Source organism: Scardinius erythrophthalmus (genome assembly GCF_964197995.2).
Source record: "Scardinius erythrophthalmus genome assembly, chromosome: 9".
Classification (NCBI taxonomy): Eukaryota; Metazoa; Chordata; class Actinopteri; order Cypriniformes; family Leuciscidae; genus Scardinius; species Scardinius erythrophthalmus.
The window spans coordinates 1,263,813-1,282,555 of NC_138229.1; the positions used below are offsets into that span (position 1 = coordinate 1,263,813).

Sequence of the window (18,743 nt, forward strand, 5' to 3'; positions counted from 1 at the left end):
GCCTTAATTAACGCGGGTCTCACGATGACAAGCTCGTCAGGTTTGGTCATTAAACAGAGGTAATTGGCTATGTACCTGAGATGTTCGTAATTCACGCTTACACAATCAGAGATACTTTGGTATATTCCCCGTGGTTTCGCATACACTTGAATTTAACTTGACGTTTACTTCAGTAGAGGTATGGCCACTACTACAGATATAAGTCAACCAATATTACTTCTCTTATAATAGCTTTGGATTGGCCATGCCGTGGTTTCCCACATACATGTATCTAAAGTAACATTAAATTAAAACAGAGGTAAGACACCCAGATTTAGGTTGGTCAAGCAGCATTTTTGCTCTTCTAAACGGAAATTCACTTCTTGTCTTTACGAACCAAGTACACTTGAATTAGTGCCAAATATTAGTCGTCACTAATGCAGACTTGCGGTAACATACAAATCCGTTTAATCTATTTGGGAAAACAATTTCAGAGTGAGTCAGAATAAATCAAATGTAACAATTTATTACGTCAGGTAAATGTATCATGCCAATTTCATTATCAGTTCAAAGATAATAAATACAAAATATCAAATGCTCTGGAATAAAGAGAAGATGTGAACCTGACATTAGAAAATACATGATTCTGAGAGTCACACTCTCCGCATCACCGGCTAATTTGAGCTACAAATCGCCCTGAGCCTCTTGCTGCATTTCTGTATATAGACAGAAACTTCTTTCACATGTAAACATTTGCTAACAATGGGAATTTGCATACAGAGTTGACAGCTTTTGGGCAGGATGCCATTTGCCTGGAAGACGAACCCTCCTCTATGTGCCAGTTATCCTCTAAATTCTTAAGAACTTTATTACCTTTTGGTTTACTTCTTTGGTAATGAGACACCAGTCACACTGAGACATTTCAAATGATACCAAACATGTATAATACTGTATGATAATCATTCACATTAAACCATATAGATGTTTGGGTGAATATCTAGTGGTCTCCGCGTGAGAGAGAGACAACATCAACAAACAAATGTTGGCATTTTCCAATTTCTCAATTGTTACAGTAATATATCTCTGTGGCTTTACAGACGTAATCCCTGGGAGAGTTTCAGGATCTTTCTAGAAAGTAGGTAACAGAGATTATGTAACTTGATTTAATGATGAAAATCTATTCATGGCAAAGCGCTGAAATAAACCGGCATGATGAAAATAGCAGCATCAGCCTCTGAAATGAAGCCGTGACATGAGACTGTCGTCAAGAAGGTCGGTTATGAAATTATTCTGAATTAGGTCTGAATTATAAAAAAAATAAAAAAAATTATTTGGTCATCTGTCTCTTTAAATGCTCAAGCTCTTTAAAGCAGGATGAATTCTGATTGGCTGTCAATGTTTTTATCATTCATCAGCTGGGAAAAAAATATTCTGAAAGTGATTCCAGTGAGTGTCGTGAATTAGCTTTAGCTAAAAACACTATGATTCATACATCGGATGACTGTCAAGCTTATCTATGTTATTTGTATCTGTCCCTAACTAAATAAACTTGAAAGATATAGTCTCTCTGTGCAATTTTTAGAACTGTATTGTTATTGTTATATTTATTGTCCTTTGTGTGAATGGGCCTCAATTCAAACAATTAAAGTCCCCCTGTAGTCAATAATTTTATCCCTTAAAACTCATCTTTGATCACCAAAATGACATTTAAACGTTTTTTGATAAAAAATGTCTTCATGCCTTAAAATATCTTGACTGTAACTCGACACCCTTGCCTCATTTAGTATGCGTGGTTCTATGAATATGCAAATGAGCCCCGCCTCCACTCACTCGCTCAGCTCAGAGATCCACTGGTTGACGATCACACGTTGATCTGATTGGTTACAAGGTAGTTTGTGACGTCAGAAACACCAGCGATTTCAAACCTTTGAACTCTTAATAAACTCATTTTGCTGTGTTTCTGCAGAGCCAATCAGAAGTCAGACAGCAGGAGAAAGACTACATTTCCCAGAAGTCTTTGAGCAGCCGAGTGTCCTGGTCTGCGTTAGGCAGGAGCCACAGACTGAAGGTCATGGAGTGTAAGGTCACGCTTCTGGACGGCACGGACTACACCTGCACGCTGGAGGTGAGCATGATGGGAGTGAGTGCTCCGGGTTTGTTGGGCTTGAGTAAGTGAATATAAATAATAATGAAAAAACATTTATAAAAGCACAGTTTAACTTCATGTACTAAAATAACTAAAACTGAAATACGAATTATTTGACTTTTTTTTTTTTTTTTACTTTACATTTAAAATGAAAACTATACAAATAAAATACCAAAAATATTGATTAAAAACTACAGTATAATAGTTTCTCAATGATACTAAAATAACCCTGGTTTGTAGACAAAAAAAATCATGTGATTTATCAACTGATCAGTGACTATAAAATAAAAAATGTTTATGATTTTTGCTATGGTTATTATTATTAAATAAAAATATTATGCAAATTAAGAAATAAAACAACAAATATAGTACTATTGTTATACTCTTGTACTGTAAAATTGAAAAATATAATTTTTAATAAAAAAAATATTTTACACTACAACTAATATGTTACGCCTTTGAAATTTGATAATCGCAATCGCAATTATTTATTTTGATTAATCATTCATCCCTACAGGTCCTTAAAAAGTCATAAAGTTTGATCAAATACAAGGTCATTAAAAGTCTTAAATATCATAAGTAGTATGAGAAAAGTCTTAGATAAAAGTATAATATCAATAGATCTTAAAGTTGCGGATGGAAAATCAGTAAAATCAGGCTTAATATGATTATTAAATGATTCAGTGCAATAAATGTGAGCATTGCACGTTTCAAAGTAAAACTGTTACTGTATACTGTTGTGTTGATGAGTTATGACAGTCTAGTTTTATGTTTAAATGGTTTTAATATGCATGGCATGAGAACATTAGGTATCATTTGAAAGCTTGAATTAACGGTTTTGACGTTGTACATGCATTGCCATTCCACGTAAGCAGACTTTAAAGCAGGCTTTGCAATAAACCTAAACTTCTACAGCTCTTTTACACTTTCATTTGCTTTCACTTCTGCAACAACCCAACCATGCAAGTTCAGATGTTTGCTGAGGAAGTTTAAGACTCAGGCGTGAAACAGCGTGTCGGGACACGTCCACACAGTGTGTGTAACTGCACTGTAGAGTTGAAGAGCACACACACAAACTTGTCACATCACAAGCACTTTTATTTTTAGCTTATTCTTATTTTGGCGCGAGCAAAAGCGGTTGCATGAAGTACAGCATGCCAGAGCTGTGTGTGTGTGTGTGTGTTTACTGGAGGTTCAGTCACACACAGATGCACGTGGAAGAGCGTGTAAATAGAGGATTTTTCAGAAATCAAAGCGGGGCGTCACTTTTGTTGGAGAGTTAACTTGTTAAACGGGTCCGATTGAGCTCATGTTCGTCTGTGTTTAGTGTGTAGTGTTGCTGTTTGATCATGAAGAAGCTCCAGTTCTTCTCTATATCAGTGTCAGTGTTCCTGAACTCCTGAATCGCCTCCACTGTAGTCTGGAGTTTCTTCCGGGAACACGTCACAATATTCCTCATTATAATAATTAATGCGCAGAATAAAGGGGCGGGGCCTGGTTGAGTTAGTTAGTAGTGTGTTAAACTGGCGGTTATGGTAAGGGGCGGGACATTTCCCAAACACACTCAAAGCACTCAACCAATCCCAACATACTGCTCCAGCCGACCAATCAGAGCACAGTGTGCTTTTCAGAAGGAGGGGCTTCATAGAGACAGGAAGTAAACAGAGCGTTACTGACAGACTGGGAAGAGAGGAGCCGCAACAATGGAGAATATGAGGGAAAATAGGAATTAATTGCTAATCCACCATCATTGCGGTGGGTTAACTCTTTATTTACCAAATAAAACAAAGTACAGTAAGATGACGAACACTAACTTGGGCAAAAGTGAGATTTATTGATTGTTCTCTTAGTTCAGGGATTCTCAAACTTTTTTTGTCACATTAATATTTCAGTAATTTAACAGCACATAAGCATGCTCACGGTCACGTGACATGCAGGTAAACCAATAAAATATTTGTATATATTTAATATTAAGTATATAAAAATATATTTATAGAAAAAAAGATCCAGGCACTTCTGGTTCAAAAAAGTTAATTTGCATATTCATAGAACCACGCATACTAAATGAGGAAGGGTGTCGAGTTACATTCAAGATATTTTAAGACATGAAGATTTTTTTTTTTCAAGGAAAAAACACTTAAATATGTCATTTTGGAGATCAAAGATGAGTTTTAAGGGATGAAATGATTGAGTACAGGGGGACTTTTATTGTTATATTGTTATGCGCTTCTCTTCAACTCCCTGCAGTTTCCTCGTTAACCCTCGTTAATGAATCTTTGTGTCTGTTTGTTGTCCACAGAAGCGAGCGAAAGGTCAGGTGCTGTTTGACAAGGTTTGCGACCACCTGAATCTTCTGGAGAAGGATTATTTTGGGATTACGTACCGGGACGCTGAAAGCCCGAAGGTGTTTGTTTGCTCTTATTCCTCTGATTTCACGTCTCAGTTGTTATATTTCAGTGACAAATCTCCTGTTTTTTCCCACAGAACTGGCTGGACACGTCCAAGGAGATAAAGAAGCTGATCAGTAGTACGTCTTTTCCTGACGGTCATGTTAATTGTCTCCATCCAAACGTCCTCAAATTCTTACGAGAAGTTGTTTTTCATGTTTTTACAGCTGGTCCCTGGAACTTTGCCTTCAACGTGAAGTTTTATCCTCCCGATCCGGCGCAGCTCTCTGAGGATATCACCAGGTGTTTAGATAAAGTTCACTAAAACCATGACAAAACATAAACTTTAAGCGAAATTATATATATATATATATGTTTATTTATTTATCTTTTATATATATATATATATATATATATATATATATATATATATATATATATATATATATATATATATATATATATATATATATATATATATATACATGAAAATGCCTGGCAACTCCCTAAAATTTGAATGAAAATTGGAGACAACAAAATAAAAACTAACTGAAAATATAAATTTATTATCAATGATAATAAAATAAACACTGCTCTGAACTGACGCACCACAAATATGTAGTAAAATAAAATATAAAAAACTTTTATTATTTTTATTTAGTTTGACTTGATGTACTGAAATAAAAATAAATACTCAGGAAACTGTATCACATTACAATAGGGTCTCATTTTTAACATTAATTAATGTATTAACTAAAATGCACTGACATTTAATCATTTTTTTCAATGTTAGTTCATAAAATTACATGTTAGTTCACAGTGCATTAACCAATGATAACAATTTTTATTTTAAACATTTTGTATTAGTAAATACAAAAATTAAATTAACAAATTAACATTAACTTCAACTAATAAATGATGTAGAAGTTAGGGATGCAACGGTACACGGTAAAATACCGGACCGTTCGGTCAGCCCTGCACGGGACAATCTACCCTCGTGTCCCGCGGTACTTCGGTTTTGCCATTGAGTTCGCGCTGATCCTTTTAGTTTTTGCTTTAGGCGCCGTTCACACATCGCTCCTAAAAACGCGTAGAAAACGCTAGGCGCGCCGCGTTCTCCTTTTTCCAAAGCGCTAGGGCGGTTGCGCTCCGGAGTCCGGAGGCGTCTGTCGTTGCTAAAGCAACCATCAGCTGCGCTCTGGTTGGTTCTTGTCACGTGACCTACGGTGCGCTTGCGGCATTCTGAAAGTTGAGAATTTTCTGCTGGGGACATCGTTAGTGCCAACCGGTCTTGCCTTGCACCAGACAGTGTTGATAGACTCATCTTTTTGCACAATAATCTCTCAATAGTGGATGAGTAAATAACATTGCACTTTGTATCCTGAATGCAGTATTTTTTTATTATATTATTTTGCTCTGTTTTTTTTTTTTTTTTCAAAGCACAAGCTAATTTATGTTTGTTAAAGGTAAAAGTGCACTTTTTCTTTCACATTGATCACTTCATATACCAGTTATCAAGGTTTGGAATTGGGATCCACTTGAATATTTTGAATTGTGTTTGTTTACATTTTGTATTTCATATAAGTGATAGTTGAAGAGCTTGTATTACTTAGTGTTGTTCAGTACAGACTAGACTAGAGTGTTAATTTATTCCATACAGTGATGTTCTTCCTACTGTGACATTCTGTTTATGCTCATAAGAAAATTAAAACATATTTTTGGGATGAAATAGCAGTCTCTTTCTGCACAAAACATGTACCGAAACCGAACCGAGACCGTGTCCCAAAAACCGAGGTACGGACCGTACCGTGGGCTATCTGTACCGTTGCACCCCTAGTAGAAGTATTGTTCATTATTAGTTCATGTTATCTAATGTAGTTAATGTTAACAAATGAAACCTCACTGTAAAGTGTTACCAAATAATAAATAACAAAAAAAAAAAAAAAACCAAGAAAAAATTGACATAGACTTATTTTATTTCGGCTGGTTGCAAAGGCAACGCTTGTCATTTGTATTTAATGTAGTAAAAACATTACTGAAATAAGAAATTAAGAATAGGGATGCACCGATGTGAATTTTTTTTACAGACAATTCTTTACATTTGAAAGTTGATAACCAAAATATTGGCAGATAAATCTAAATCCTAAAATCCCTAAATATCTAAAGCCTGATTAGTTTACCTTGATATAGTAAAACTAGAACTGAAATAAAAATTAAGAAAAACTACACAAACTTATTAAAAAAAATAAAATAAAAACAATTACTAATAAAAATGACTAAAGATACACAATAAAAATACTAAAACTTTAACCAAAATGAAAATGGATAAAAAAAAAAAAATGAAATCAAAATATGAAAAAATATATATATAATAACATATAGTCTATTTTTTCCAATCTAGCCATTTTGTATTATTATTCTTATATTCTACTATATTATAGCTGACTGAAAACAGAATACTTACTAAACCGGAACATTGAAACAAGCATTTTCATTGAATCAAAATGTACTGTGAAAAGCGCTTTATAAATAATCATAAAATGAATATATCAGTGAGACTTAAATAACACTGTTGGTGTAAACACTCCCAGCCTGTGCAGTTTCATTAGTAGACTGACCTCAGCTGGATAACATTGTAAAGTCTCTCTCTCTCTCTCTCTCTCTCTCTCTCTCTCTCTCTCTCTCTCTCTCTCTCTCTCTCTCTCTCTCTCTCTCTCTCTCTCTCTCTCTCTCTCTCTCTCTCTCTCTCTCTCTCTCTCTCTCTCTCTCTCTCTCTCTCTCTCTCTCTCTCTCTCTCTCAGGTATTACCTGTGTCTGCAGCTCAGAGATGACGTGGTGTCCGGGCGTTTGCCGTGTTCTTTCGCCACACACACTGTGCTGGGCTCCTACACGGTTCAGTCTGAGCTGGGAGACTATGACCCTGACATGCAGGGATCCGGCTATATCAGCGAGGTGCGTTTGGCCCCCAACCAGACCAAAGAGCTGGAGGAGAAAGTGCTGGAGCTTCACCGCAACTACAAGTGAGTTTACCCGCGCTTCCGACAGAGAAACTGCCGCGTATGACGCTCAAATGCTCAGATTTCTGTTGTAGTGTTCAGAGCAGTGTTATTTTAGTATCATTAAGATTAGAGATGCACCGATACTACATTTCTCCGATACTGATAGCTGATTATTCAGAATGATATCTGTCGATAGCTGATTATTCAGAATGGTTTCTGTCGATAACGATAGCTGATTATTCAGAATGGTTTCTGTCGATACCGATAACCGATTATTCAGAATGATATCTGTCGATACCGATAACCGATTATTCAGAATGATTTCTGTCGATACCGATAACCGATTATTCAGAATGATATCTGTCAAAACCGATATCTGGTTATTGAGAATATCTGTCAATACCGATATCTGATTATTCAGAATGATATCTGTCAATACCGATATCTGATTATTGAGAATATCTGTCAATACCGATATCTGATTATTCAGAATGATATCTGTCAATACCGATATCTGGTTATTGAGAATATATGTCAATACCGATATCTGATTATTCAGAATGATATCTGTCAATACCGATATCTGATTATTCAGAATGATATCTGTCGATACCGATAACCGATTATTCAGAATGATATCTGTCAATACCGATATCTGGTTATTGAGAATATCTGTCAATACGGATATCTGATTATTCAGAATGATATCTGTCAATACCGATATCTGGTTATTGAGAATATCTGTCAATACCGATATCTGATTATTCAGAATGATATCTGTCAATACCGATATCTGGTTATTGAGAATATCTGTCAATACCGATATCTGATTATTCAGAATGATATCTGTCAATACCGATATCTGATTATTCAGAATGATATCTGTCGATACCGATAGCCGATTATTCAGAATGATATCTGTCGATACCGATAGCCGATTATTCGGAATGATATCTGTCGATACCGATAGCCGATTATTCAGAATGATATCTGCCGATACCGATATCTGATTATTCAGAATGATATCTGTCAATACCGATATCTGATTATTCAGAATGATATCTGTCGATACCGATAGCCGATTATTCAGAATGATATCTGTCGATAGCTGATTATTCAGAATGATTTCTGTCAATACCGATATCTGATTATTCAGAATGATATCTGTCAATACCGATATCTGATTATTCAGAATGATTTCTGTCAATACCGATATCTGATTATTCAGAATGATATCTGTCAATACCGATATCTGATTATTCAGAATGATATCTGTCAATACCGATAGCCGATTATTCAGAATGATATCTGTCAATACCGATATCTGATTATTGAGAATATCTGTCAATACCGATATCTGATTATTCAGAATGATATCTGCCGATACCGATATCTGATTATTCAGAATGATATCTGTCGATACCAATAGCCGATTATTCAGAATATCTGTCAATACCGATAGCTGATTATTCAGAATGATTTCTGTCGATACCGATAGCCGATTATTCAGAATGATATCTGCCGATATCGATAGCTGATTATTCAGAATGATATCTGTCAATACCGATAGCCGATTATTCAGAATGATATCTGCCGATATCGATAGCCGATTATTCAGAATGATATCTGTCGATAGCTGATTATTCAGAAGGATTTCTGTCAATACCGATATCTGATTATTGAAAATATCTGTCAATACCGATATCTGATTATTGAGAATATCTGTCAATACCGATATCTGATTATTCAGAATGATATCTGTCAATACCGATATCTGATTATTCAGAATGATATCTGTCAATACCGATATCTGGTTATTGAGAATATCTGTCAATACCGATATCTGATTATTCAGAATGATATCTGTCAATACCGATATCTGGTTATTGAGAATATCTGTCAATACCGATATCTGATTATTCAGAATGATATCTGTCAATACCGATATCTGATTATTCAGAATGATATCTGTCGATACCGATAGCCGATTATTCAGAATGATATCTGCCGATATCGATAGCTGATTATTCAGAATGATATCTGTCAATACCGATAGCCGATTATTCAGAATTATATCTGCCGATATCGATAGCCGATTATTCAGAATGATATCTGTCGATAGCTGATTATTCAGAATGATTTCTGTCAATACCGATATCTGATTATTGAAAATATCTGTCAATACCGATATCTGATTATTGAGAATATCTGTCAATACCGATATCTGATTATTGAGAATATCTGTCAATACCGATATCTGATTATTCAGAATGATATCTGTCAATACCGATATCTGATTATTCAGAATGATATCTGTCAATACCGATATCTGGTTATTGAGAATATCTGTCAATACCGATATCTGATTATTCAGAATGATATCTGTCAATACCGATATCTGGTTATTGAGAATATCTGTCAATACCGATATCTGATTATTCAGAATGATATCTGTCAATACCGATATCTGATTATTCAGAATGATATCTGTCGATACCGATAGCCGATTATTCAGAATGATATCTGTCAATACCGATAGCCGATTATTCAGAATGATATCTGTCGATACCGATAGCCGATTATTCAGAATGATATCTGCCGATACCGATATCTGATTATTCAGAATGATATCTGTCGATACCGATAGCCGATTATTCAGAATGATATCTGTCAATACCGATAGCCGATTATTCAGAATGATATCTGTCGATACCGATAGCCGATTATTCAGAATGATATCTGCCGATACCGATATCTGATTATTCAGAATGATATCTGTCAATACCGATATCTGATTATTCAGAATGATATCTGTCGATACCGATAGCCGATTATTCAGAATGATATCTGTCGATAGCTGATTATTCAGAATGATTTCTGTCAATACCGATATCTGATTATTCAGAATGATATCTGTCAATACCGATATCTGATTATTCAGAATGATATCTGTCAATACCGATAGCCTATTATTCAGAATGATATCTGTCAATACCGATATCTGATTATTGAGAATATCTGTCAATACCGATATCTGATTATTCAGAATGATATCTGCCGATACCGATATCTGATTATTCAGAATGATATCTGTCGATACCAATAGCCGATTATTCAGAATATCTGTCAATACCGATAGCTGATTATTCAGAATGATTTCTGTCGATACCGATAGCCGATTATTCAGAATGATATCTGCCGATATCGATAGCTGATTATTCAGAATGATATCTGTCAATACGATAGCCGATTATTCAGAATGATATCTGCCGATATCGATAGCCGATTATTCAGAATATCTGTCGATAGCTGATTATTCAGAATGATTTCTGTCAATACCGATATCTGATTATTGAAAATATCTGTCAATACCGATATCTGATTATTGAGAATATCTGTCAATACCGATATCTGATTATTGAGAATATCTGTCAATACCGATATCTGATTATTCAGAATGATATCTGTCAATACCGATAGCCGATTATTCAGAATGATATCTGCCGATATCGATAGCTGATTATCCAGAATGATATCTGTCAATACCGATAGCCGATTATTCAGAATGATATCTGCCGATATCGATAGCCGATTATTCAGAATGATATCTGTCGATAGCTGATTATTCAGAATGATTTCTGTCAATACCGATATCTGATTATTGAGAATATCTGTCAATACCGATATCTGATTATTGAGAATATCTGTCAATACCGATATCTGATTATTGAGAATATCTGTCAATACCGATATCTGTTTATTCAGAATGATATCTGTCAATACCGATATCTGATTATTCAGAATGATATCTGTCGATAGCTGATTATTCAGAATGATTTCTGTCAATACCGATATCTGATTATTGAAAATATCTGTCAATACCGATATCTGATTATTGAGAATATCTGTCAATACCGATATCTGATTATTGAGAATATCTGTCAATACCGATATCTGATTATTCAGAATGATATCTGTCAATACCGATATCTGATTATTCAGAATGATATCTGTCAATACCGATAGCTGATTATTCAGAATGATATCTGTCAATACCGATAGCCGATTATTCAGAATGATATCTGCCGATATCGATAGCCGATTATTCAGAATGATATCTGTCGATAGCTGATTATTCAGAATGATTTCTGTCAATACCGATATCTGATTATTGAGAATATCTGTCAATACCGATATCTGATTATTGAGAATATCTGTCAATACCGATATCTGATTATTGAGAATATCTGTCAATACCGATATCTGTTTATTCAGAATGATATCTGTCAATACCGATATCTGATTATTCAGAATGATATCTGTCAATACCGATAGCCGATTATTCAGAATGATATCTGTCGATACCAATAGCCGATTATTCAGAATATCTGTCAATACCGATATCTGGTTATTGAGAATATCTGTCAATACTGATATCTGATTATTCAGAATGATATCTGCCGATACCGATATCTGATTATTCAGAATGATATCTGTCGATACCAATAGCCGATTATTCAGAATATCTGTCAATACCGATAGCTGATTATTCAGAATGATTTCTGTCGATACCGATAGCCGATTATTCAGAATGATATCTGCCGATATCGATATCTGATTATTCAGAATGACGAACTATGAACATTGGATAACTTTCCTGAAGTAAATGCAACGTTAAGGTCTCAAGCTGTTTTATTGGCGTCTTTCCACGCCAATAAAACACTGATTGATTAATTTTAACAAGTTGTACTGTATCTTTCAACATTCCCTCTGAGTTTCATGCATGTTTTTTTGTGCTGTGAAAGAAAAGACTCGCGCTGCTGCTTAACTAATACGTCACGTCACATTTAAAGGGTTTGTTCACCCAAAAATGAAAATTCTGTCATCATTTTCTCACCCTCATGTTGTTCCAAACCTGTATGAGTTTCTCTGTTCTGCTGAACACAAAAGAGGAGATTTTGAAGAATGCCAGTAACATTGATTTCACATAGTAGGAAGTCAAAGTCGACCGTCAACTCTCTGGTTACCGACATTCTTTCAAATATCTTCTTTTGTGCTCCAAGGAGACATATATATATATATATATATATATATATATATATATATATATCAATTAAAGAAAATGTTTGTAATAGTTTTGGTTGACAATAACAGCACATAGTCATTGGCACAGAGACAGACGTTTAATTCAGAGATCAGTCCATAGATCTCAGTGTGCGTCTGTGATTCTCTGCTCATTAATGATGAATAGATCAGTGTCAGTCAATGTCCGATCGCACAAAGACTCACTGAGCCTGTGTCCACGCCTGTCTCGACCCACAATGCCCTGCTTTGTTTACTGATATACATACAGAAACTCAAGCAAAACAGAGTGTTGTGTGTGTATGGACTGTAAGCGCTGTGTGTGTGTGTGTGTGTGTGTGTGTGTGTGTGTGTGTGTGTGTGTGTGTGTGTGTCAGTCATCTGTCATGCTGAGTAATTAAATAAATGTTGCATAATTAACACAGATGAGTGTGAAATTAAGCTTCATATTCCTATGAAGTGTTCCATAGTCCAACTGCAATCTCGCAGCATCTGTTGGTGTGTGTGTTAACACGCTTCAGTTAGCAGTAATCTGTGTGTGTGTGTGTGTGTGTTTATAGAGGAATGACTCCTGCTGAAGCTGACATAATGTTCCTGGAAAACGCAAAGAAACTCTCCATGTACGGAGTCGACCTGCACCGCGCCAAGGTAAGAAATGTGTGTGTGCCTGCGTGCACGTGCATGTGTCTGAATGTACTGTGTGTGTGTGTGTGTGTGTGCATGTGTGTGTGCGCACGTGCACTTGAGTAGGAGTATGTGCTGTTTGTGTTTGTGTCCGTGTGTCCGTGTGTGCGTGTGTGCGTGTGTGTGTGTGTGTGTGTGTGTGTGTGTGTGTGTGTGTGTGTGTGTGTCGCACTAACGCTCCTCCCATTCACCTGCTGCAGTGCTGCTCATCTCAAGCTCTTCTGACTTTACAACAATAAAACCTAGAAATTCTTAGACTAATAGTTATTTCTAATAGATATCTAATAGATCTCACCATTCTTTACCTATTTTATTAATCACAGTATATTATTATGTATTACAAGTTTTCTGAAATGTGGAAATAATTAAATCTGCAAATGAGGCATTATCTTTTTAAAAGCTCTAATTTGCATACATATACAGAACAGAAATCTGCACATTGGATAAAGCCCATCTAAATTCATGTTTGATTTTGTTGACATATTAGAGCTAAAAAAGCTTGTTTTAAAGAGTAAAATATTGTATAAACCAGGCGAATGATAAATGAGCAAACCTTCAGAATATAGATATGAATAAAACCATAAAGTTTGGTGTGCGTAAAGAGATTTCTGACTCGAACTCGCCGCCTTTAAAGAGATGGATTGAGGTTGAAATCTACAGATGCACAAAGATCAAGTGCAATAAAACTGTGTATTTTGGATGTTTAGTCACATGCAAAACTGATAAATGCATGATAGAACAATATTTCTGCATGTAGTGTCTCGCCTCAGTGAACATCACAGGCGATCTTTGTAAACTGCGACGTTCCAGTCGTGCGATCTCTCTTTCTCCTGTTAATGCATGTTCATGCTGCTCTTCTGATTGGCTCGTGCTGCCCATCGCAGTTCTCTCTCTCTCTCTTTCTGTGTCTCTGTGTCTCTCGCCCCTCCCCCACTGACTCAGCTGATCGGACGGTTGTTTGAGTGCATTGCACCGGTGCAGGAGGAGGTAAGATGCTGCGCTGCGTCTGCCTGTTCATGTGTGTTACGTGTGTGTGTAGATGCATGTGTTAATAACATGAAGGTCTCATCAGCCTGTGATGATGCATTGTTGGTAATGCGACTACAGTGTGTGTGTGTGTGTGTGTGTGTGTGTGTGTGTGTGTGTGTGTGTGTGTGTGTGTGTGTGTGTGTGTGTGTGTGTGTGTGTGTGTGTGCTCGTTGCAGACGGCGTGTCATTGTTCAGCCGCAGTCATTATTCGTGCCGCAGAACAGCAGCTCTTCATATACACGTCGTCAGATAGAGAGCGATGATGCTCTGATGATAATGCAGACGCTCGGTTGTGTTTTATTGTGACGAAATGTGCATGATGTTTCTGAGGCTGTTTTTGTAACATATTGGGGTGTAACAATCTATCGTGTCACTATATATCTCAATACAAAACTGCAACAATATGTATCGTGGATAGTTCACCCAAAATAAAAATTACTGAGCGAGTTTTAGTGTCAGTACTACATTAAACTACTATATATAATGTTGAATATAATGTATAATAATGCAATGGGGAATATGTGTGTGTCCTGATAATGCCAAATGTCTGATGTTACCAGTAAAAAGTGTCCAACATTATTTTAAATATATCTAATCAGTGACAGAGATCAAGCGTATTCGTCTATAATAATTCTGTATTTTCATCTTCAGAATCACGAATATTGTTATTCTGGCGTCTCTATTGTCTTGCATTGGGTTTCGGCACCAAGTCCGAGTCTATTCATTTACACACACAATGTAACATCAAATTGAGCATTTTAATACAACAGTAAAAACTAATGTGTTAACCTTTTATCATATGTCTTTGAGTATCGCAATAATATGGTATCTTGAGTTCGGTATCGTGATCTGTATCGGATCGTGACATGAGGGAATCGTAACATATGAAATATGATATTCGAAAGACTGTCTGTCTGATACAGTGCGTCCAGAATTATTAGGCACGTTTATTTTCTGATCATATTTTTTTCTAGGCACATTTTACCAATTCCAAACGACATTATTCTTAATAATTACTATTAATTTTGTTTTCAGTTGTAGTGTTAGTAAACTATAACAGGCGTGTGTGTGTGTGTGTGTGTGTGTGTGTGTGTGTGTGTGTGTGTGTGTGTGTGTGTGTGTGTGTGTGAATGCAGCCGTAATCTGACTGTGTAAAGCGGGTCCTGTATCCGTGCGTACCGTACGGTTTCGTAACGCGTGTTCCTCAGGATTCACAGAATTTCCAGTTAATAAATAGTTTATTACCAAGGCAATATTTATTAATTTTCATTTTTTTTTTGTTTGTTTGTTTGTTTTTTTAAATATTGCTATATAGGATTAAATTTAGTTTTAGTTTTAGTTTCAGTTTCAGTTTTGGTTTTTATTTATTTCCAGTTAATAATTTTAGTGCTTATTTTAGTTTATTACCAAGACAACATTTATTAATTTTCATTTAGTTTTTAAGTAATAAGCTAATATTTATATTTAATTTTATCTTGGCTTTATTTCAATTAACAGATTTTTAAAAAAAAAAATAGTTTGCTTTTTTAATATAGTTTTTATTCATATTTTGAGTTTTATATTCAACTCCGTTTCATTTTATTTTAAAGTTTTAGTCATTTTGTTGTTGGCTTCTGCTGTTTTTATTACTTTTGGGTTATTAATATAAATATCAATATAGTTTTTATTAATTTTATTTCAGTTTTAGTCATTTTAGTACGTCAAGTAAATTAAAATGTGAGAGGTTTCTTTGGCAACTAGCCAACTATATATATATAATTTTTTTTTTTTTTTTTTTTTTTTTTTTTTTAGTGACATTGTTTTGTGGTTTTAGTTGTAAAGCGGTTCCTGTGTGATTCCCGGTGTTTTCCTCTGTAACGTCCGGCGTGTTCCTCAGGATTCGGAGAGTGTGGAGATCATGCTGGGAGTGTGTTCCAGCGGCCTCCTCGTCTACAGGGATAAACTGCGCATCAACCGCTTCGCCTGGCCCAAAATCCTCAAAATCTCCTACAAGAGGAACAACTTCTACATCAAGGTCCGGCCCGGAGAGGTGAGGCGCGTCTCGCTCGTTTTCAGGTCTGAGTGCGGTAGATCGAGATCTGAAACGCTTTGCTCTCTCTCTCTCTCTCTCTCTCTGTCTCTCTTCATCAGCTCGAACACTTCGAGAGCACAATCGGCTTCAAACTCCCAAATCATAAAGCAGCGAAGAGGCTGTGGAAAGTGTGTGTGGAACATCATACCTTCTTCAGGTGAGAGAGATCTATCTATCTGTCTGTCTGTCTGTCTGTCTGTCTGTCTATCTATCTATCTATCTATCTGTATATTTGTCCTTCCATCCATCATTAACAGTAGGAAGAACGTCATGGATGAGTATGTTAGCGGTCACTGACACGTGTTCTGGTTCTGACGTCTGATAGGCTGGTTTCCCCTGAGGCTCCGCCCAAACGCTTCCTGTCGCTGGGCTCGAAGTTTCGCTACAGCGGCCGAACTCAAGCTCAGTCGCGCAGAGCGAGCGCTCAGATCTCGCGAGCAGCTCCACAGTTCCAGCGGAGGAACACCGTCACTGCCAGCATGGACAGCAGTACGCAACACACACACTCACACACACACACACTCTCATACTCACTCACACACACTCACACACTCACACTCACACACACACACACACACACATACACATAGAGGTGGGCGATATATCGTTTAGACGATAATATCCAAATTGTTGTCTGGACGATATGCAAAATTGGGATATCGAATATTTCATAATTTGAACAATCCGACCCCCCAAACATGAAAAGAGCTGAAATAAGTTAAAGAGAAAACAAATAACGCACACTATAACCTTCTAAACAATTATATGTAGCGATTTTTAATACTGTAGGGCAGTACTATTCCCGGAAGCACCCTGCGAGTGGCCCAGCCCATGGTCCCGCGTCGTCAAAAACGCACATTCATACGTAAATTCGAAATAGTGCGTGCAGAAGCACATGCGCAAAACCGTTTTGTAAAATGATATATGAATTATTTTTATTTTATCATATGTCATTTTACAAACCTAGCTTACGTTTTGCGCATGTGCTCCTGCACGCACTTTTTCAGTCAGAACACAGCAATCAGAGGAGGACGTGCTGTTCTCTTCCTTCATATCTCATACTGAGAAGATTTGAGTTGCAGAGGAATTTGTGACTGTTTCACCTGTTCAACCACATCAAAGTTTCGTAATTAGTAAGTCCGTGCTTTTTCTCTTCTTTTGTTCTTATGTGCTGAAGGGCCGCTGTGCCTTGGTGAAACGGTGTTTGTACGTGAAGAGCTCTTTTCCAAAACGCCATAAACCTAAAAAGCTGCCTCAAAGAACCAGCAAAAGTAATGATTATGAATATGTGAAATATTGCAATAAGACATTTGAATTGTTTATTAATTTCTGTGTCGGCAGCAAAGATGAAGTTAACGATAGGCTATTGACTCCCGATCTTCGCAGTAGGCTGTGAACGCAACGGAGAAATGCACATTTATTAGGCTACATAGTTTTTTGTTTTGGATGGTTTTGTTTAGAACCAGCTTTCTGTAAATGAGGAGCTCTTTTCCAAAACGGGATAAATCCATTTCAGTAGTTTTCAGGAAAATTACATTTTTTACCTAGACCCACACATTTTGTGAATATTCAATTTATCCTAATTAAAATGTTTTTTTTTTGGCTCAGTCTGAACACGTTGAACAATGATTATTAAATCAAACAACAATATTGTTGTTCAAAACGCTATAAATCCATCAATTTTTGAAAAAAAAAATGATGGTTTGTCTTTTAAAAAACAAACCAGAGAACATGCAACATATAATCAGGTACTCATAGTATAAATGAATATAAATTAAATAAGTGCAAATGCATGAAATAAATAAAAGCCAAATAAAATAAATAGTAAAATCAAATCAAATAAATAGTAAAAATAAAATACATATTTCCAGTGACATGTTCTAATATTGTCCACCACATAAAACAAATAATTTAAAAATAACACACATACAAATACCAGTCCTTAAATACAACAATGTTAAAAATACATTCAAATCATTTAGTAACACATTTAGGCTATTAGAACTATTCAGTACTTTTAATGTCACGTTAGCAGGCTTCTTTACAGGAAAATCTCTTTATCGCGAGGGGGAAACCTACAAAACAGTATTATACTAGTCAATTCTGAAACGAAAGTTGTACTCACCAAACACTTTTATGAAGGTCGCCTTGCAAACGTGCACATTCTCCGGATGTCTGTTGCACAAAAGACTGTACTTAACAGATACGTTCCGGTCTTTTTGTTTGTTAATGTCCTGGACTTTCGGGCGCTTCCTTGTCACTTGCGTGATGTCCAGGAGATGAAGTATGCCCTGGTCCTGGTCAACCTTGTTTTGTTATTCATAAAAATAGTTGAAATTTACCATCAGATCGGCCGGCGACAGCCT

The 18,743-nt window shown here is 36.1% G+C and overlaps 1 protein-coding gene across 11 annotated transcripts in view; it reads left to right on the forward strand.

Moving 5' to 3' along the window:
• Window positions 1–18,743, forward strand: part of epb41l3b (erythrocyte membrane protein band 4.1-like 3b) — a 61,354-nt gene that overhangs the window by 20,264 nt on the left and 22,347 nt on the right. For 6 of the 11 annotated variants that reach the window (XM_081374689.1, XM_081374685.1, XM_081374687.1 and 3 more), the window contains 10 exons: window positions 1,946–2,104; window positions 4,425–4,529; window positions 4,610–4,652; window positions 4,740–4,815; window positions 7,314–7,532; window positions 13,154–13,241; window positions 14,220–14,264; window positions 16,183–16,335; window positions 16,437–16,534; window positions 16,703–16,866. In XM_081374689.1, coding sequence (XP_081230815.1) covers window positions 2,051–2,104; window positions 4,425–4,529; window positions 4,610–4,652; window positions 4,740–4,815; window positions 7,314–7,532; window positions 13,154–13,241; window positions 14,220–14,264; window positions 16,183–16,335; window positions 16,437–16,534; window positions 16,703–16,866 — 1,045 coding nt within the window. In that variant the 5' untranslated portion in view covers window positions 1,946–2,050. The remainder of the gene's footprint in view (window positions 1–1,945; window positions 2,105–4,424; window positions 4,530–4,609; window positions 4,653–4,739; window positions 4,816–7,313; window positions 7,533–13,153; window positions 13,242–14,219; window positions 14,265–16,182; window positions 16,336–16,436; window positions 16,535–16,702; window positions 16,867–18,743) is intronic. The other 5 variants (XM_081374692.1, XM_081374686.1, XM_081374688.1 and 2 more) reach the window with 3 other exon arrangements.